Source organism: Haliotis cracherodii, unplaced genomic scaffold (assembly GCF_022045235.1).
Source record: "Haliotis cracherodii isolate W230 unplaced genomic scaffold, xgHalCrac1.p SCAF_6, whole genome shotgun sequence".
In the NCBI taxonomy this organism is placed as follows: Eukaryota; Metazoa; Mollusca; class Gastropoda; order Lepetellida; family Haliotidae; genus Haliotis; species Haliotis cracherodii.
This window is the reverse complement of record NW_027266319.1, coordinates 18,251,449-18,274,569: the sequence shown is the minus strand read 5'-3', so window position 1 is coordinate 18,274,569 and position 23,121 is coordinate 18,251,449. Positions and strand designations below refer to the sequence as shown.

At 38.8% G+C, this 23,121-nt stretch overlaps 1 protein-coding gene across 1 annotated transcript in view; it reads left to right on the top strand.

Annotated features, from left to right (window-relative positions):
- The first annotated feature begins 10,234 nt into the window (after positions 1–10,234).
- The window catches only part of LOC139444811 (dual serine/threonine and tyrosine protein kinase-like), a 45,116-nt gene continuing 32,229 nt past the window's right edge, over positions 10,235–23,121 (top strand). The window contains exons 1-2 of the mRNA XM_071225775.1: positions 10,235–10,520; positions 12,885–13,402. Coding sequence (XP_071081876.1) covers positions 10,391–10,520; positions 12,885–13,402 — 648 coding nt within the window. The 5' untranslated portion in view covers positions 10,235–10,390. The remainder of the gene's footprint in view (positions 10,521–12,884; positions 13,403–23,121) is intronic.

Genomic DNA, 23,121 nt, shown 5'->3' with positions numbered 1-23,121 from the left:
CGATTGAGAAGACGCACTACATTTCAGCGTACCCGGAGTATTCGTTAAACAAGAGATACGATAGATTATAGAGATTATTTGTCGAGTGTGTTTCTGTATTGTAAATATCTAATATTAGGAATAATAATAAAGGCCTGAATAATACAATTATTACAACTGGGTTACGATACGGAAACGCGAGGGTTATAATTTCTTTAAAACATAATATCATTTTAAATATATTCAATCGATAAGTTTACTTTCTCAATGAAGTAACTATATGAAACGCTTCTGAAAACAGATGTATGCGATTAAATTAGGTACTGTTAGCTAGGCGGCCTCAGTTGCATCAGACCGTGACATCAAGTAATAGGACTGGTTTGTCGCTTGGACAACGCTGTCTATTGTGTGATAAACGTACGTATCCAAGTGACGAATGTATTTTGAGACGGACCCTGTCACTCAACACTTCACCTGACAGGTGTATTGACATTGATAGGTTTGACACTGACGCCTTGATCTGTTGACTCATAAGTCACGCAACTGTCACTGATTTATACTTTAGTCGTCATGTTTTAATTATCCACTACTACTACTATTACTACTACTACCACTACAACTACTACTGCTACTGCCACTGCTACTGCTACTGCTACTGCTACTGCTACTGCTGCTGCTGCTCCTCCTCCTCCTACTACTACTACAGTCTCCTCTAATGTCTACTTGGTAGTTTGTTGCTTGCTGAAGAGTTTAGTATAGAGGCCATCCAGACAGTACCTGTGGTATCACTTTCTGTTAGAATGGCCAAATGCTTCCACACTTAAGAAACCTCATGTTACTGTGTGAATGTATATAACAGGATAATTATGATGTTATTTTTCAATCCGATACTTCACTGCTTCGTTTTGACCACACAAATGGGCCGCTATGACCATACCGTCTGGTCCGTTTTGAAATGTATGTGCAATACCATGAAGGGCTTTGGGGAAACGAGTTCTCACGCTACTTACATCGAAAACTGAATGGAGTACGAATCTGTTTTCAGGTTTTGGTTTGCAATGCCCACCTGCAATCATGTGCTTTGTCTTACAAAAACCCGTCTCTATATTTCCGAAACAAGGTCGATGCAACCAAAAAGGTATATAAACGTCTATATACGTCTTTGGTAAAACGTTAAATGTTGGCTCAAAGATTTATGTTTATTATTTCGTTTGTTGTTAAACGCCGCATTCAGCAATATTCCAGCTATATGACGGCGGTCTGTAAATAATCGAGTCTGGTCCAGACAATCCAGTGATTGACATCAGGAGCCTCGATCCACGCAGTTGGGATACGATGACATGCATCAACCAAGTCAGCGAGCCTGACCACCCGATCCCGTTAGTCGCCTCTTACAACAAGCATAGTCGCCTTTTACGGCAGGCATTGGTTGCTGCAGGCCTTTTCTAACCCGGATTTTCACGGGTCCATGACTTCATTAGAATTTGGGGGCGAATTAGCATATATCTTTTCCTCACCGAAAAATGTCATGCTTCTAAAGTAACCTAAAGCACGACCAAATACCACATTGTAGTTACAAAGCACGTGCAGCACAACTCTCTATGAGAAATATACTAAACAGCGAATTTCGTATTTCCTCTAATAAGTGTCATAAAGCCGATTCCTACGCGAGGTCATCGACGTGGCTTGTTTAGTCCACCTCGTTGCTCTAATTTCGAAACATTCATCAGGACGTGTTTAAGTATGTGTTTATACGATCTAATCACATGTTTTACAGTGTAATCGTTGATTACAGACACCTGGTCCATCACACAATAAAAGTGTTGTGGACCCATAAATGGACTTTTGTTTTTGAAGAACAGCTTTTTCAAACAATCTAGCATCATCATCTTGACTGGACATTTTTTAGCAGTTTTTCAACCGTGATAGCTTATGGGCCTTTCATCTTACAAACTCCTTCCTCTTTCATTCTTAAATGTTAAAATACAAATTGTCTTCAAACATACTAAGTAGACACATACATTATGCAGTGCTTTTATTATTCATAATCCCTTTTGATGTTTCCCGTATCCCGTACAACGTTGGTATTTCACCAAAAAAAACTAGACAAAACTTCAAATTACAGACAGATTGTTTGAGTCATTCCTCATATTTACATCTAAAACATAATATAATACGACATAAAATGAGCCCCTCCCCTTGGAGTTTTGACAGACTAAATGTATGTACAGAGTATATTTAACTTGATTAACGATCTCTTTAAAAATATGGGGCGTGTTTAATATTCGCTGTGCAGAGTTGCGTCCCTTGGACACGCCAGAAACCTATGATTGTGGGTTCGAATCCCGGTTCGCCCCGATTATGTTTCTAGGTTTGTCAGCACCATACCCGTGCTCGTGGGTTTCATCGAAGTGGTAAACGTCTGAAACCTGCATCACTTCGGGCTTTCCTCCCACATTAAGCTGACACGCCGCGATATAACTGGAATACTGTTAAAAGCGGCGTTAAACCCAACTCACTCATTCACTCACTCTTTAAAAATATACAGAATAACTGATAATATGAAATAGAACATACGAATATGTTAACTCTGATAAAAAAAATGTTCTTGCACGTTTCATTTCGAAACAGACAAGCGCTGATGTTAGATTTCTGTGTATGTATTACAAACAAAATCCGCAATCAGATTATTTATTGACACACACAATTTAAGCTTCCCGATCTAATGGGAATTCTGCGTGAGGAAATAGTGCTTCCAGGTCAGATACCACCAACTGAAACTGTCATTAAGTAATGTTATGGCAAATAAACATATATGACGATGGTAAATGCCCGCTCAAGAAAAAGAATATATGTCTTTCCGCCTTTTCAAACAAAATTTAAGTTTGAAACACAGGAACTCGATGATAGCTTGTATAGCATAATATATTTGTTTAAAAATATACATAAAGAGGGGTGAGATTTTTTTCTATACCGACATATTATGATATAAACGCTATCATCGAGTTCCTGTGGTTTGAAATATCACATCAATATAGATTTATTTAAAAATATGTTATATTTACACAATAATATCAATGTATTTCCTATTTGTTTCCATAAGTTTATAACCTTTCATAACTCAAGTATTGTACAAGAGAAACGCCACATTGGCGGTAATCTACGATCGACCTCGCAAACATATACATACATTTCAAAAATGTCAGACAAGAGTGAAGTCATCAGATAGCCCTGTATGTCAAGGCCACATCCGTGTTCTGTCTCCTGAAAGGACATTCACCAGCTCACCTACTGTATGTAGGACTCATGCATGCAGGAGTGATATACGTGTGCGCTCTTGCCCTATCACCTTTTCAAACCGGGTTATCAAGAACACTGATGAGAAACGTGTTTCCTGTAATAAATGCTGTTTTTAGGAGCAATGTTGACGATACCTGATTTTCTTGGCTGTCATTGTGGATTGGGTGGATTTCGTTGCTCTTTCGGGATGGTGATTGGTTGGATGTCCGTTCTTTCTACACAGAAGGCGGGTGAGACGACATGAATTCCCGCGTCATCAGCATATGGCGCGCATCCTCGAAGACCACTACTAGTGGTCTGGTGGATAAAGCGTCTTCCTGGAGAGCGGAAGGTCTCATACGAAAGAGACCACATCACATCATACGATAGAGACCACATCACTTCATACGATAGATACGCGGGGTAGAAGCCATGCTTGTTAAAGAGGCGATTATGCTTGTTTTAAAGGGGGACAAACGAGATCGGGTGGTCCGGCTCACAGACTTGGTTGATGCATGTCTTCGTATCTCAGTTGCGTGGACCGACGCTCATGATATCAATTACTGGATTGTCTGATCCAGACTCGATCAATTACAGACCGCCGTGAGATAGATAGGATAGTTCAGCGATAAATACAAACAAACCATGCATTAAACGTTGAATTGAAAGATGGTACGTATTGATAAAATGATGCATTGTAACTCAGTGGGCGTGCACTATGAAAACGGCATTAGTCTGTGCGCACGCACACACACACACACGCGCACACGCACATGCACGTCCCTATATACGTGCAATAATCTAGAACGTTAAACCCTACCTCACCTCACCTCACCTTATGTACGAGGCGAAAAACAAGTCAATCATTCATGCTCTCGATCAGTTTTAGATCAGGTCAGGTCAGATCAGTACATTCGGTAACTTGCCTGCTTACATAGTCTAACATCAATAGAATTACAAATTGACGTCATCACACTGATAATTCATATAATCTTACAGTCGCCCTTGATCTGTTAAGAGGGGACACGGGTGGCCAGTCGTCTAAGGCGACGCGATTCGCTGGGCACGCCAGAAACCTATGATTGTTGGTTCGAATCCCGGTTCGCCGCGATTATGTTTCTAGGTTTGTCAGCACCATACCCGTGCTCGTGGGTTTCACTGAAGTGGTAAACGTCTGAGACCTACATCACTTCGGGCTTTCCTCCCACATTAAACTGACACGCCGCGATATAACCGGAATGCTGTTAAAAGCGCGTTAAACCAAACTCACTCATTGATCTGTTAAGCCAGTGTACAGATTAGCCCAATTTGTGAATTACATGAACTGTTCAGTAAATTGATCACTCACTCACCCACAATACAAACAGCCTAAAGAAATCACTGACACATTGTCGGATTCTACTCATACTGTAGTAAAACTCTCTTTAGCGAGACTCACTTCAGTACCCGGCATCACATCCTACTTTGTCATCGCGTTTAACTACTGAACAGAATCTTTCAAATAAATCAATTGAAGAGCTTAGAGCTAAAAGGAGCCAAAATGCACTTTGGCCCTTTTTGCATAGTATTGCATAAATATCATCTATGAGTTCTTGTCGATAGTAGAAGAAATGTTGTATGTTTTCATTGATGCTTTTTTAAAGTATAGCTACTTAAAATTCTATAAAAGGGCCAAAGTCAAGTTCCAAACGGGCAAAAGTCACTTTGCTACATTTTGGCCGTTTTAGCCCTCATTTCCGTGTGTGGTTGAGACTGGTTGTCTGAGAGAGATTTTGAAAGTTTGGACACCTTATAATTATGTTTCAACTATTTCAACAAAGTTAGCATTCGTTTAAATCATTTAAAAGTACTTCAATAGTATGTGTTTGTACTTTCAGTAGTAGTTTACCAATCTCACATGTTAAATCCCATGCAAATGCCTGAGGGTAAAAAAGCGCCAAAATACGACATTGGCCCTTTCCACCCTTACACAAATTAAAAACGTAAGCTTATTTCCTTTTTTGAATGTTTTTTATAAAAACATTTATATCTCTGCTGTCAGAATGCGTTAATGTCTAGGAATTTATCGGTAAAACTATGGTTCATTAACATGCATAATATTATGTGTTTTCATCACTTTTCTCAAAACAGACTCCACATGAAATTGGCTCTTATGGCTCTAAGCTCTTCAATTGTATTTTCTGGTAATTTGTATTGTGACCGAGTGAAGTATTCAGTCAGTATACAACCATGGACTATATGTTAATACAACACTTGTACACAACCAACTAAATACAATCAGATCCAAAATTCGATTGCCGCAATCGACCACTATTTCGTATATGATAAATACGTCAGAAAACAACGTTTTTGTTGGTTTACAATATATGTTTTTGACGATATAAACAATTTCTATACAACATCTTTATAAGTGGATTTTAGATGTTGAAAAATTGGTCTTTAGCAACCGATACCTGTAAGAAGCGACAAATGGGATCGGGTGGTCAGACTCGATGACTTGGTTGATACATGTCTTCGTATCTCAATTGTGTGGATTGATGCTCCTGCATGGTGTCAGTCACTGGAGTGCCTGGTCCAGATTCGATTTTTTACACACCGCCGTCATACAGCATAAAATCATAATATCAAAAGCCTCACTCAGATACGTTTACTGCCAACAACATGCTACATTTGGTTGTCCCCCTGGACAGACAGTCGTCACATCAGCTGGAAAATTGTTGAGTGTGGAATTAAACAACAAACAAATTTGGAGCTTTAATATCATTGAAGACATGGTTGCATATTGATTTCAACTTCTTAATTATATCAATGCGACGTTTCTGCACAGGTGCTATAATACCTATAGTAAATGATCGCCAGGTAACCTCGGAATTGTCAGACATTGTTATAACCGGGATTAGCTAATGTTGATTGCACTTGTAATTGTTACCTGTTTACCTGAGTCTAAAGTGGAACATCCCTACACAAATGAGTACCAAAATATGAGGTATTTTGAGAAAATGTTTATGATACATTTATATTGATAACAAATTTAAACGTAATATAATATATTTGTCATTAATGTGACAGAATTCTGATACTATCATTCCATATCATTATCAACGTGATATAACTATATTTGAATCACAGTTCATAACAGGGGCCGTCGGGTAGCCTAGTGGTTAAAGCGTTCGCTCGTCACGTCGAAGACCCGGGTTCGATTCCCGACATAGGTTTAACGTGTGGAACCCATTTCTGGTGTCCTCCGCCGTGATATTGATGGAATATTGCTAAAAGCGGCGTCAAGCCACACTCAATCACTCAGTTCATAACAAATTGGTCCATCGCAGTTTTATTCATATGATAAGAATGCAAAATAAACTCCGAGGGGAAACGAACTTATTATCCCATAGTTTTATAGTCTCAGGTTCCTCACCACTCAAAAAATGCTCCAAAGATTTGTTTTAGAAAGCAAGCATCCGGGCACAGTTCAAATACAACTTATAAACACAATCATAATCTGTATCTACCGACAGACAGAGAGAGCTTATTTTATGAACGTCTCTCTCGTGAATAAACAGACATATAACATAAAGTTCGTAACAAATATATTTACATTTTGATCATGACCAATCATACAGCGATTTATGAGAGACAATAACATGCTACTAACGTAAACATACATATAATAAAAACAGACTTCATATTATTTATATCAAATAGCTCCTCTTTTGGGGAAAATGTCATGGCAGCTTCTGTTGAAAGTGAGCTCTTGGTTTGTAAACAGCACATCTTTTCTGTTAATTAATGTGAATATAATTGATTGTCTACGCTTTTCTCTAATGTCCTTATATAAAGGACATAATAATAAAACAAACATTTCATCTTCGAAACATTTTTTACCGTTAAAACATGTTCTCTTATCATACGGTATATTTTCACAGCGCACGTTTCTATTCTAAGGGGTGCTACTCCGCATTTCAATTTGGTGAGAGCGCTTCTCTGGGGTTGTGTAAGTGGGCTGTATAAAATGTCGATACGTTCGTTTGTTTGTCGTTTAACGCCGCACTCAGCAATATTCCAGCTGTATGACGGCGGTCTGTAAATAATCGAGTCTGGACCAGACAATCCAGTGATTGACATCATGAACATCGATCCAGGCAACTGGGATACGGCTGACATGCATCAACCGAGTCAGCGAGCCTGACCACCCGATCCCGTTAGTCGCCTCTTACGACAAGCATAGTCGCCTTTCACAACAAGCATGGGTTGCTGGAGACCTAATCTACCCCGGATCTTCACTGGTCCGATACGCTCACAGTTTGTTTCTTATCGCCCCTCGCTGTGATGTTGTCTTGTCGAGATCTTTACACTATTCATTGATGCATTTCTCTACTTTAGCATTCTGGACACAGTTAATGAACAGTGTTCCTCCAGGCAAAGTACAGTTAGCGTGTGTGTTAGACCAAGCTGCCTTAAATTATGTCGGTTTCCTGCAATCCAATTTTTCTTCCTCTAACCAGAGACCATATAATAGACAGGACAGGCTGCGCAGTACAAGCCGTAGCACTGATGGTTTCGCGCATAGGCTAGAGGGCCGTCCCCCTATTATATGGTCTCTGCTCTAACGAGTTGGAGTTGGGCGATGCTCATCGATTAAGTAGGTCAGACTATAGACAGTGATACTGGTCACACTTCACTGACCTGTCCGATGATTGGCACGTCCAGACATTGGGGCGCCAGACTATATTGGGAGTGAACTGATGCATTCGTGACCAACTCGTGTTATTCCGGGACAAGCCGAATAGCGGGTTACGGAAAGGGGCGAGTGGTGAGGAATGTGAACTGATGGTGACGGCTGAGATTTAACGAGCGCATCCGTTGGAACCGATTTCGTACGCGGGGTATAATAAGAACCGTGAATGGGGTGATACCAACATCTTACTTTGTAGCTATATAACCCAAAGATTTCTCGTGAAAGGGTTTGGTGGAGTAAGAAAAACTACATAAGGGAGTGCACTGCATATAATTTATTTAAATCTGATTTATATTTTGAACCACAATTTAATTTTTTGGATAATAAATACCATTTTCGAACTTTAAATCATCGACTTCCAATTGAAAAATGCAGATGGAACAAAATGCCATTAACAAATAGACGACATCCATTATGTGATACAAGAGATATCTGGAATGAGTTTCATTCTCTAACAATCTGTCCATTTTTAGGAGCTCATATTTTTAGGTGCTGGATTGTCTGGTCGATTATTTACAGATCGTCGTCATATATAGCTGGAATATTGTTGAGTGCTGGGTTAAACAACAAAAAACAAAAAACAAAATCAAGAACAGAAAACTATTTGTATCCCATTATATTATCGTAAATATCTCAACGTTCCGAATTTCGTCTTGTTATTTTCCACTAGAACAATAGAGGGAAAATTAAGTAACTGTTGTAATGTTTTGGGATCTTGCATCAACTATTATTTGTAATATTGCAACCACTGCCTGTTCTCTGAATGCCATCACACGTTGTACTTGTATTGTATATGTTCTTCTAATGGGCCAGGGGCGGTCGGGTAGCCTAGTGGTTAAAGCGTTCGCTCGTCACGCCGAAGACCCTGGTTCGATTCCCGACATGGGTACAATGTGTGAAGCCCATTTCTGGTGTCCCCCGCCGCGATATTGCTTGAATATTGGTAAATGCGGCGTGAAACCACACTCCCTCACTCTAATGGGCCACGGCCTGAAAGTAATGAAATTCAGTTCAGTTCAGATGTAAACTATATACCCGTGAAGATTCCGGGGTAGAATAGGTCTTCAGCAACCAATACTTGCCGTAAAAGTCGACTATGCTTGTCGTAAAAGGCGACTAACGAGATCGGTTGGTTAGGCTGACTTGGTTCATACATGTCATCGACCCTAATTGCGTGGATCGATGCGCATGATGTCAATCACTGGATTGTCTGGCCTAGGCTCGATTATTTTACAGACCGCCGTCATATAGCTGGAATATTGCCGAGTGCGGCGTTAAACAACAAACAAACTAATCATAAAGTTGGGTGGGGGTGGAGGGGCTTGGGGCTATCTCAGGTGGGAACATGCCATGGATGGGTTATATAACATGGGCGGTGGTATCGTGAGTATTTATTAGGTAGGGTATTTAGATTCGCTGTGTTAGGCGTGGCTAAATAGCGAAGATAGCACAGTGTTCAACAAAATTGTTACGCAATAACCGTATCAGAACATGGTTGTTACATGCGTCAAGATAAAAAAATATCATAGTCCCTGTTCCACAAAGCGATCATAGCGCCAAGATGATTTAACTCCCATACTTTAAAATAGACTTACGACAGTCGTAGCACTACGATCGCTTTGTTAAACGGGACCCAGTTTGTTTTTCTTAATCTCTATTGTTAAAAATCAACCCTGTCTTCAATTTATATTCAAACATAGAAGTAAAGACAATGGGTGAGGTTTCTTTGGAAGAAGAAGAAGAATTTATTTAGATGTCACATGCTATTCCAATACAATTATAGTTACAGTGAATTGGACGGACTTAGCTGCTATTATCGTTGATAAAAGTCAGAGAATTAACAATGTAATTAATGTTAGGTTCAGATAAGTTTGTTAGATACAGAGAAATATATAGTAATATTCAACTAACTTTTCTTCATCTTTCTTTTTTCTATTTAGAACATGGTTTGGCTTTAGAATGACATCAAATGTACCATTTCCAGTTACAGTAATGAGTTTCAAAATGTAACAGAGATTCATTTTAGAAGACCGCGTATTACCCAATCAGATAAATCAGGGACGATAAGAAATACAGGAGTGGCGTAGAATCAACAAACGTGAGGCGCACAAAACCGTAGTAAGTGAAGGCCGAATGTCGATCTCTTATTTTAAATAATGCGCGCGTCTAGTTTTCCAAACAAGGGAAGTAACTCCAAACAAAGTGCTCGCTTCTAACACTTCTTCCGCAAACACTGGTCACGAGAGTTGCCACAAATAACATAACCCGAGAGACACTTCCGACAGGGATTCAGACATTCAGTTTGTGGTGTCAATCGCTCTTGTACAAATACAGCCATGTAGTATTGTGGCCTTGTTCCAGTGGGCATTACCGGGTAATGTCAAATAAAACCAAGATATGAAAATGGCTGCCACTCTGCCGAATGAGCTCCACAAATTTTGTGGGCATGCTCAGCGACTTCGTCAGATTTTGGATGAAACAAAACGATGCTTCGAGGACATCAACCACAGTGGACAGTTCAACGGAAGTGAGTTATGCCTACTGTAACACACTGTCATTTAATGAATTATTGACCGATTTTAGAGTTCTCTTTACTGATATTGTCTGTAGTAGGGCTTACTAACTTCGTGATACTGATAGTACAGTTGTCAAGTTGCACCTTTTAGGCTTTAGTTTGTCGACATATTTTATATCAAAAACAATCTGTAAAAAAGGACATATCTTTGAAGTCTATTGCCTTTACATTGCAGTATCTTTGTATGGAACACAACATTTAGACATGTTTGAGGTTTCAAAGTGATTCTTCGAATTTACTATTTTCAACACAAGCTATTGTTTTTATCTTTGACATTCATTTGCTAAAATGTTTTGAACGCTGCTTAGAAGTTGTTGATGACTCTGATTCATTTAGTTTTACTGATAAACTTTTGGTGTAATGACATTGTTGTGAAACAATACCTGTCTTATGGGTGATGAATATATAGGTCTACATCCAGGGTGGAATAGGTCTTCAGTAACCCACACTTGCCGTAAAAGACGACTGCTTGTCATAAGAGGTGACTAACTGGATCGGGTGGTCAGGCTTGCTGACTTGGTTGATGCATGTTATCGTATACCAGTTGCATGGATTGATTCTCATGATGTCAATCGCTCTATTTTCTAGTTCAGACTTGATTCTTTACAGACCACCGTCATATAGCTGGAATACTGCTGAGTGTGACATTAAACAACAAACAAACAAAACAAACAAAACTAACAAACAAATACAAGAATGCTCTGCTACTGGGTATAGAGAGGGCATGGACTGTGATTCTGTGGGACTAGAGCCTGTGATGTTTTGCCTGGTGGCAAACATAATATTGTAAGCAGTTAATTACATTAATACTGATTGGTCACAGCTGGTTCATAAGGCTTGTTATCATGATAATGTAGGGACATCGTAACGATTATTGAAACTTAGATTAAATCATCATTCATTATCATGATTATGTCCAAAATAGAATGCAATCAATAACATGAAGGGTTTGTAAGTGATGGATTGAAGGGGTAGGTATCCAGTTGCAAAATATAAATAAGAATTAGATAGATTCATTTTGATAGATCTTTATGCATTTGACATTTTTTGCTGACTTGTTTCAAAGTTGAAAAAGAAAGTCAGATATGGGAATAAATAATGGTATCACTTCTGTGATTTTTTTGTGGTAGCCAAATGCTTTGATAATTTTGTGTGATTTCGGATAACTAAGTGAACAATGAACAAGCACTTTGACAGGGTTAATCTTTTTGCAGCCTGCAATGTTAGCTGCCAGCTGCCTCTTATGAGTAGTGAAGTACATTTTCTATCTGTCTAGTTAACTCGGCTGAATCACTCATGCTTTATATGCTACCGCTTTTTAAGTGAAACTGCTTCGATTTAATGTATTTAAATTTGGATTCATGCAACATGTGTTAATAAATGTGTTCAGTGCGATAATATAAAACTAAGCATTAATGCCTTTCACCTTTATTGGTCCTGTTGTCAGTGATGTACAAGTTAACTCCACGTAGCCATAACATTAGTTATAACTAGATTAACATGAATTAGGAAAGTTTTAAGCCTGATTTGGGAATTTTAGTTGACATTTGCTGGAGACATGGGGCTGAAAATATCAGTCTTTGAACGGGTCAGTTTAAATCTCTACATGACTGTCACCTCTTAGTATTTGGAAGACAGCATGTTAAATAATTGAAACTAATAGAATTCTGTGTAATATGAAGGAAGCGGAAGTTTGAGTTGTAACTTACTCGAAAACAACATGTTATCATTTCCTCATAGAATCTTGTATTGTTTCATGTTGACCTTTCCGACATTCCTGCTAAGATACAATTACTTGATTTGCAAATGTTTCCCCGTATATCATATTGGTGGTTAAATGAAAGTAATGATAAATTTAAGTGAGTGAGGTGTTACCCCGCTTTTAGCATTATTCCAGCTATATCACGGCGGGGGACACCAGAAATGGCTTTACACATTGTACCCATGTCGGGAATCAAACCGGGGTCTTCGGCGTGACGAATGAACTTTAACCACTAGCCTACACGACTGCCCCGATAAAGTAAAAAAAGTATTGTGTTTGATAATTCGTCTCTTATAAAGTAAGTTTAAAGAATGTTTTAGTTTAAATATCACGGCCAAATCTTACCTCTTTTCCAATATATTGGTTGAAGTAATTTAAGAAAACTGTGAGATATCTATAATGACATATTTCAATATTGTATCTATTAAGGCAGCCAAAAGTCAACTCTATCTTCATTGTAAGAAAGATTGATCTCAACATTTAAATGTTATTTTGGAATTGCGAAATCATGATTTGACGGATCAAATGTTTATTTTTGTCTCCATGTGTTTCAGCTCAGATTGTGACAGCCGAGCTTCTGAAGGAGGAAGAGTCGGAGGTGCTGTCAGTCATCGAGAAGCCGCAGACCATCATTGTGCTGGGCCAGACACCCTACGCCAAGTCACGCATTGTCAACGAGCTCTTCAACAAAGCTATATTCCCATCACTAGATGAAAGAGACAATGATTCAAAGTTTCGAATGGTTCGGTTTCGCCGTGGAGACACTCTCTCAGTCAGTCTGTCTCTGCCTGATGATTATGACTTGGTGGATAACTTAGAGGCTTACAACGGACCATGGAACACGATTCCAAAAAATGACCTTGAACTTTTGGATAATGGCGGCACCGATGTCGCCAACGGGACGGCCGTGTTGGAAGTGACTATTAACCACCCGTTGTTGAGGTTTGGTTCTCAGTTGGTTGTGGCGCCATCTAAATATGGGGATTCTGTGGAGGCAGTCCTACAGAAGTGTGTGGAGGATGCCACACCTCTTCTTGTGTACGGATTCGTCACAGAGCACCTGTTTGATAAGGTGAGATGTTTTGATTGCAGGTGTTTATTGAGCATGGTAATCATAATGGCACGATTATAATCCACACTTTTCTGTATATATTAGTGACTGGTCATTTATGACATTTATTATAGGAGGTGGGAAGGTGTGGTGAAAAAAAAACACAGCGAAAGAGGGGGAGGTGGCCAAAATTCATCACAACTATTAATTGTGTGTGTGTGTGTGGGGGGAGGCATGAAAACATGACTGCTACTTTTCCGAATAAAAAAAATATCAATTTGTTCATGATTTATGAACTGCCCCTTTATTTATTTATTTTTTGAGGTGGTGGGGGGGGGGGGTTCGGGTTCAGCTGGCTTTGAAAAATGTTACATTTATTGATGTATTGGGGGAAGGGTGGGGTTACCAAAATATATTATAGTCCTAAGGCCAAGCTCACCGATCCCACCTCCCCTGTAATATGTGACCAGCCTATTGCTTAAAACAAGTCGAAGCACACCCACAATTGGAAGGTTGTGTGTTGCACATGTTGCAATACTCAACAGCCATGACAGATTCTTATGTGAAGAAATTGGGTATTCTGTAACTTCTTTTCAGTTGTATGCATTGGGATGATGTTTATTAATAATATTATGAATCTAGAGAACACGCTAAGGGAGAGTATTGTACACAAAGTTAAGATGTATTTTCAGAAATTGAAAAGTTTCAATCTCAGTGAAATGGAAGAGTGCAAACTTTCTGAGTTACATTTATCTATTTCATGTTAAAACAACATTAGACCGCCTCCATGGTCTAGTGGTAGAGCGGCCGTCCGGAGAGCGGAAGGTCCGGGGTTCGATGCCCGACCGCGTCATACCAAAAGACGTTAAAAGATGGTACTTGTTGTTACCCTGTCTGGCGCTCGGCATTAAGGGGCTAAAACAAGGACTGGTCGGCTCGGAGTCCGTATACTGTGTCTGAGTGGGGTATCCATGTTAAACACCAGATATCTCAGTGTGCTAGCACTATAAATCGGCATCAGTCCGGACCAGTACAAGCAGCCACACAAACACACACACACGTACATGCACATCGCTATATAAGTGCAATAATCTTGGACGAGACGTTAAACCCCATTTCACCTCACCTGAAACAACATTTGTAAGTTTGAAGATCAACAGTATTATTTTTGTGGCATACTTAAATACTAAGGAGCATGTTAAACCATGTGAAATCTTACGAGTGCCCTAGTTCACACTTAGTAACACATACATTTCTATCTGTATTAATGCAGGTGTTCAGACTGCAAGTTTTGCCCCTAGTCTCAGACCTGAGTGAAGTATCTGTCTGTCTACAGGTGGAATGGGGTTTAACTTTGCTTTCAAGATTATTGCACTTATTTAGTGAGTGCATGCACATGTATATGTGTTGCTATGTGGCAAGTGTGTGGTTTTGTGTGGGCAAGTGCTTGTACGGGTCCAGACTAATGCTGGTTTATAGTGCTATCCCAAGATACCATGCAGCTGGTCAACATGGATACCCACTTACCCACAGTATATCCAGACTGACCAGTCCTTGTTTTTACCCTTTTTTCTGAGTGTCTACCTTTTAAACAGTTTTTAGTGTCATTCCAAAGTGAACCCTGTATACATCACATTGAATCAGAAATGATTCTTTATGATGGATTAAACTTGATACATTTGCAAGTTACCGTGTTTAGTCCTCAATTAACTGTTGCAGGAGTTACTTGTACGCGAGCGTAGCTACCATTTCTTTCAGAATATACTAGATTTATGTTCTTGAAAAATTACATAGGAGAAGTTAGATGGCTAAGTTTGCCTTAGTCTGTCTTACAGACCCTGATACAAATATATATCAAATACAGCCCATGCAGATCTATAATGTTTGGCAAGTCTAGATCACTGCAGTGTCAGGAAAATGAAGAGAGTCACTGGGCTCCTTTTTATTATATTTTTATTAAGATAACTGAACAACTGTTTTTTTATGTACGATATGTTCATTTCATATTTTCACCAAATTGACCATTAAATCCATATATCTTGTGTATAACTATTTCCATGTCATTTGGTTAAAGAATGTCAACTTTTTTAGTTATTGCACTTATCATGCTGATATTGTTTCATATTTTTGAGGGGCGGTCGGGTAGCCTAGTGGTTAAAGCGTTCGCTCGTCACGCCGAAGACCCGGGTTCGATTCCCGACATGGGCACAATGTGTGAAGCCCATTTCTGGTGTCCCCCGCCGTGATATTGCTGGAATAGTGCTAAAAGCGGCGTAAAACCATACTCACACACACTCATATTTTTGATAAATGATACTTTAAGAGACGATTTTGTGTGAGTTGCAGAAATGTGTGGTCCATTGACATGCAGTTACACATACAAATGACCCCTTTCATAGGACATTGACTTGTACCCGTAATAGGTGCCCTATATCACATACATGTTCTGTCCCCTACTGATTAGTTCAGGCAGGCCATTCGACACTACACTGGGTGGCCAGCTGGCAACATTCCCAGACATAACACAACCCCCACACGGGTTAGTCAGTCAAAGATTAAAAAATAGACTGCTTTAGTCAAGTAACCTCAGGTCATTCGGTCATATTGATACAGACAGTATCATAAAAAACATGATTCTATTGTTTCTCTACATGATTTGCTGCAGTGTTCCCATTTTCCGGTAATTACCAGTTTTTTACCGGTTGGACCAGTAATTCATGTGACTGCCACTCCCTGTTGACCGGCAGATAAGTACCTTATAAATCTTCGTTGTTGAGTTGACATTGGCGATATTCATATAAGTATATTTTTCGAACGAAATCAACTTGACTGTCACCATCAGGGTTTCCCCTTGTCTATTTTTAGTGCAAGGGAATAACAATCCGCTTTGCCTCGAGGTTAAATATATTTGTGGGGACTTAGTCTTGAACATGTTGAAATATTAAAAAGAAGAAGAAAAAATGTTACTCACCTTTGTGACGTGTAGATCTAACTGGCACTTCAGAGATGACGTCATTGCATTGAACATGATGTTAAATGAATTAAAACAAGGTAATTTTTATGCATTTTTTTTATTTCTTGAAAGTTGGGAAAATTAGGGGGGACTGGTCATTTTTAGAGTTGCCTGTCCTCCAGGTCTGGTAGTTTCAAAAGCCAGCGGGAACACTGTCAAAAACATTTCTCCACGCCTCTGATTGAATTGCATAGTTTGTGCTCCACTACAATTGTGATGGGGTGAGTGGACACCAAGTAAAAAAAAAGGTTCAATCTATGTCACTGTTTATTTGTTCAGATGATTATACCACCAACTTCCTGTAGTTGATTATGCAAGCAGTCGTAAACCTCTTCCTCCACCCATGTTTTAAACGTCTAAGACCTGCATCACTTCAAACTTTTCTCCCACAACAGTGTTCCCTTTGGCTTCGAAACTGCCAGTCCCAGTGGGGCATCTAAAAAAATCAGCAAAAGAACCCCCCCCCCCCCCACACACACACACTTTTATGGCTAACAAATCCAATGACGTCATCTCTAAAGTTTGGTTTGGTTTGTTTGTTGTTTAATGCTGCACTCAGCAATACTCCAGCTATATGACAGCGGTCTTTAATTAATCGAGTCGGGACCAGACGATCCAGTGATTTACATCATAAGCATCGATCCACGCAATTGGGACACAATGACATGTGTCAACCTAGTCAACGAGCCTGACCACCCGATCCCGTTAGTCACCTCTAACAACAAGCACAGTCTTCTTTTAAGGCAAGCGTGGGTTGCTGAAGACCTATTTTACCCCGGATCTTAACAAGGCCATCTCTAAAGTAATTTAGTTAGATCTACATGTCATCATGGTCATTCATACAATGTTCAGCCACAATTTTCTCTCCTTTTTTGGAGTACAGTAAACTACGGTTATAACGAACACGCTTATAACGAACTGATGGATATAACGAACTTACCTTTGGGTCCCGACTATTTGCTGTTGTTATATTGTCTATATGCTTATAACGAACTACGGTTATAACGAACACGCTTATAACGAACTGATGGATATAACGAACTTACCTTTGGGTCCCGACTATTTGCTGTTGTTATATTGTCTATATGCTTATAACGAACTACGGTTATAACGAACACGCTTATAACGAACTGATGGATATAACGAACTTACCTTTGGGTCCCGACTATTTGCTGTTGTTATATTGTCTATATGCTTATAACGAACTACGGTTATAACGAACTAAAATAAGTAGTCCCTTTGAGTTCGTTATAACCGTACTTTACTGTATTTCACTTTGGTTTGCTATAAATAGATATGTAACCTCGAAGCAAAGTAAAATGTTATTTCCTTGTACTGAAAAAAGACAAAAGGAACCATGATGATGTAAGGACAAGCTGACATTGTTAGGAAAATGAATTTTTTTAATTATAGCTGATATTTTGTTCTACAACAAAGATATGTAAAGGGGATGTGAAAGGTACCAGTACTTTATTTGCCGGACAGTTTAAATTAACAGTCACATTAATTTCCAATCGAAGCCTAACTTTAAATAAAAAATTATTAATTTTTGTTAAATGGGTACGCTGATTTTGCAATGCTTTGTGTCGTAACCTAGACTGACAGCTATCTCTGAAATGAACATATTTTACCGATAAAAACAGTTGTTATATTATAGTTATAAAAATATAATAAAAAGGAGCCCAGAGACCCGCTTAATTTTCAGACTGCAACTGTCTAGACTTGTCAAATATTATAGATGTTGCATGGGCTGTATAGAATATATTTCTTTCAGAGTCTGTATGACAGACTATTGGTGACCCTGAAGGCAGCAGTTGTTGATGTAAATCTGTTGCAAGTAGGTAGAAGATGCGAAACAATCATTGTAGGATATTATCGACTAATTTGACCAATATCTTCATGTTGTAATATTTCCAATACACATAGCTTATAATGGAGCAGCACATGTTAACGCATATGGTTCCTAGTTGGATTAGTGATAATATATAAGGACACTCCGAAAGATACCTGATTTTATTACAACCTCTAGGATACCTTTAATATAGATTAATGCTGGGAGTCGGGAAGGCTGACCGATATCTGACTCTGATAAATCTTTCAGCATATTTCAGTGCAGTGCCATTTTTACCGGAAATGGTCATGCGTTAAAGGATCATACATGATTAGGATTGTATGTATGCACTTGTAATTAGGTACCGGTCGGTATGGTCAACTGAAAAAGTTGCATCCGTTAACCCATATATGTTAAATCCTGGAAGGAATTTAAAGTTTGCTGCAAAATTGCTGATGTTGCATTAATTTGATTGATTATACAAGTGTTATGACGTTTCACTAATTCTTTCCGATGTTGTGCGAGACATGAAACATTATCTGAAGATAATTATGGCTGTGACTTATAACGTTATTCAGAAGAAGGTTATCACATATATCACCCAGCCCACATAATCACAATGTCCAAGGGTCTGACAACCCTGATAACAGTTGTTAACACTGCAGCCCAAGGTGTTGATATGATGACACATCTGTAAGCCAGGCATAATGACAATATGACATTGTAACTGGTTGTCACTAGGGCTGGGACATGAACTGTTCTGGTAGGTCCTGAGTAGGACCCCGGAACCCATGGGACTACCCGGACACGTGGTTAGTCACGTGATTAGTCACGTGATATTTTGTTTAATGACAATAACATTAAAACTCTTGGTTACACTGTAAGTTGTAGAAAAACAAACATGTACCCCGAGTGATCATGCTACAACGAACATATCTTACCAACGTGTTCTAATGTGACATCGTAGAGGAATTAGCCCAAGTTCAAAATTGATAGAAAACAGGCTATCTGATTGAGTTGAAGGTAACTTGTGCTGTGTCACATGACTTCCAATGACTCGGAAATAGCGTGCAGCTTTTTGCTTTGAAGCAGTGTACAAGGGATTTATTCTCCCTCTCAGAAATCCATGTGCAGGCTTACTTGCTCGTGGAGGGGTAAAAGAGATTTATTCCCTGCTGAGAAATATTTTACCCTTCAAGGCGGGTTACATAGTATTTTATCAAGATCACATGGACCAATCAGATCTCATCATTCATGACACAGAGGTATGATGATACAAGTTGTCAATGTTTGCATTGCTTTCGGATTTTTCACGCATTGCTTTTGACTTTTATGTGTCTGTATTGGTGAAGATAAACTTCAGTGTATGCATGGCCAGATTTTTAAATGTATGAAAACAGTTTTGCCACGACTCTCAATCGGACATTTTGTACCCATCTCTTGAGAAGTAAAGCTGGTAACTGGGTAGTAACTATGGACCTTCCCTAGTTGTCACAGTATTACAGGCATAAAGCACTTGATGATAAGCCTCTATTAGAATGATAAACATCAGCTAAATGGCAAGGGGAGGGATTATGAGGTTGATGGGCCATTTGTTTGTTCAAGATGTGTTTCTGGGAGTAAGTACTATGACCTACACGACAAGATAAGCGAAGGGGTTTGTAGCAAACATCACAGAAAGTCAAGTTGGTGTTGTCTCAGGGGTATTTATAGGGTTTGGGTGGGCAGGGTTATAAAGATAACATTGGCGTTATGGGAACTATTGCATTATATAAGATAGCTATGTGATAAATCACCAAGAACAATGAAGACAGAAGCGTGTTTTATTCAAGATAAAGCATTGTTCAGTCATGATGTCATATCTGGAGATTCATATATGCGCTCGCTACTTGATGACGTCATATGATGGATGACGTTATTTTTGAGAGGGAAGTGTCTCTAAAAGTTGGTCACCATAGATGTTGATGGGCTATAAAGATATAAAGATAAATGCACTGTCCGAATGATTGCTTCCAAAAGTGGGAGAGATAATAACAATCTGAGAATGTGCAGGAAATACCAAACTTAACCCACCTGTTCATAAAATGGACTTGTCCGACATTTCTAAGGTCAGATTCTATTCAGGGAGTCATCATTATTAAAATTTGGGTAAATATTTTTAAAGCTTGTATGTTTTTATCAACACCCTTAAACATAATGTCATATAAGTAATAAATGACTATTGGTCACAGCCCATGGTTTATTCTCTCCCCGTCGTTTATTTCTTAAATACAGTGAGCTGTATTGTGGCCTGAATTACCATGTTGTATAACTGTCGACTGTAAGGAAAATGTTTAATACTAATAGTTGAGTCAGCAAGATTTGTTGGTAGACTTGGACACATTTGTGTCTAATGTCTGGGTCTTGAAGGTAGAATATATGATGTTAGTGTTCCAAGTTCAGTTTAATTCAAAATAGGGTAGTTTCTGTTGGTATGCTCATCTTGTTTGGGGAACTTCAACAATTGTTACCATATTCGCCATATTATGCACCCCTAACCACCTCTACACCATGTACACATATATCTGTAAGTGATCTTTTCAGGCGTGACGTACATTTGAAAGACAGTCTGTAGTTTCTTGTGTATATTATAGGTTCATGTCTTTCCATAACCACAGCAATGTAGACCTGGTTAGACTAACATTTAGTCTCCGAAATCTAGTATTACACAATATCCTTCTTGACTCTAAGAGCTAGCTTGAGCTGGCTAGACTTGCTTTTGTATGCGTTTCTAGATTTATTTATTTTTTTCATAAAATAAATATATTCCACGGTCATGGTGCAGGACTAAGACATGGTAGAAGGGGTGTAAAATTGCCTTGTTACTAAATATAAAAAATATCTTAGTTCATCGCAGCTTGGTCAAGTTTGGCCCTACCACCGATCTCTGACAACAAATTGAACATGGTTTTAATAAGTATTGTTGTCAATTTTCTATGAGAACCCAGTTTGATTATTACAGCAAATGTGGTTTCAGTGTTTCATATGTACTCTGTGTTCTCACAAATGTATGTCTCAAGCGAACCTTTTTTGACGGAAGCCTGATTATATAAGACTGTGTAGGACTAGGGATGGCTTACAGACAGGTGCACAGAGCATGAAGTAGAACCTTATATAAATGCCACTACTGCTGTTGTCAAACGCACTTTACCATGAAAGGAATACCTGTTTGGCTGCTGGAGAAATGAAGGTTTGCGTCAATGTAGGACACTCAATTTATGGCATAGAAAACTTGGTGCCAGGCTTTGTCCTTGCCAAACTGCCCAATAGTCAAGGTATTATAAGGACTACTAGAAATATGACCTTTTAAGGGGTTTTGCTATATGTTATCATTTGAGGACTCATAAGTGGACTAAAGCTGTCAGTTTCTACTGCTACAAGGACGAACGCACTCATGCACGCACGCACGCACGCACGCATGCAAGCAGGCACTCGCACAGAGAAAACTTGTGGATTATATTTTTGGAGATAATAATTTTGTGTCATGTTTTCAACTAATATTCTTTTTGGCTAACAAATTCAAATTGCTTCCCAAACTATTTCCATTCTTTTTATTTATTTTAGGAGCAGGTTTTACCTTGACTAACAACACAAGGGTCCAAAACGACCCCAAAAAATTATTTCAAGGGTCCTTGTAGGAGCTCTTGTAAAGTAATGAAATGGTGGTGTGCACTGTACCGTAAGATTTGATAATTACTTTAGTTACAGGACCTTATATCTATTGTCAAGTAAGTGAGTACAATGAATATCATTCTACTATCCCTCGTGATGCAATATATTTTTGTCTGCATCATTCTATACATTTATGAATACTGGATGCACAGTTCTGCATCATGTGTTTTGCATTATGTAGGAACAGTGAAAAGTTGTTTTCAAATGAAGGGACATTATCATGCAGACATATACTTTGAAGGCATTTTGTCTGCTCCACATGCTCTCCTTATGCTCACATATATATTTCTAAGCTTGCTCAGCTTTTTTTTTTCTTTATTTTGGTTATAGAGAATCTCACCCGAGTGTCTTTCCAGATCAAATATATCAACAAGAGTTGATAAAAGTGGAAAAACTATGAGGCTTGCTGAGGATTTTTCCACTTTTATCAACTCGTGTTGATATATTTGATATGAAAAGACACTCAGGTGAGATTCAAATATATCAACACGAGTTGATAAAAGTGGAAATATTCCGAGTCTTGCTGACTATTTTTTCCACTTTTATCAACTCATGTTGATATATTTGATATCCAAAGACACGTGGCTGAAATTTTATTTATCATCCAACTTCATTCTTCCAACTTTTTCAATTTGTAGACAGTATTGAGCAGTGTCTTAAGAGTAAAAAGTACTGCTAACAGCTTGAGGAGCAGAGCCATTAGTAATGTCATTTGATTGTGACGTCATGGTAAGTAATGATGTCACAATGGTCTGCTAAGCATTCTGATGCATTTTCATTGAATCGATATCGACTATATCGCCTGATCTCACCCAAGGGATATCTCTTGTGGGAGCCAGTTTTGGATGATAATATTGGTTCACACTACACTGAGTAATCTTCCAGCTGTCAAGTGTCGGTAAACAAATGGCAAATCATCGAATGTGGACAAGACAATATAGCTGACTGACATGAGCAGTGATCAACACATTTGATACAATTGGGATGTGATGATTTGTAATCGACCAAGTCACTGAGCCTGACCACCTGATTAATTTAGTCACCTCATATATATGGTAATGGGTTGGGGACCTATATTCTAACCTGGAGTCCCTACTTTTTAGCAGGTTCTTAATATGTCAAGGAGACATTCTTGTCAGCAAATTTTCCTTTAGACATATTTCAATGTAACCATGTAAAGACACA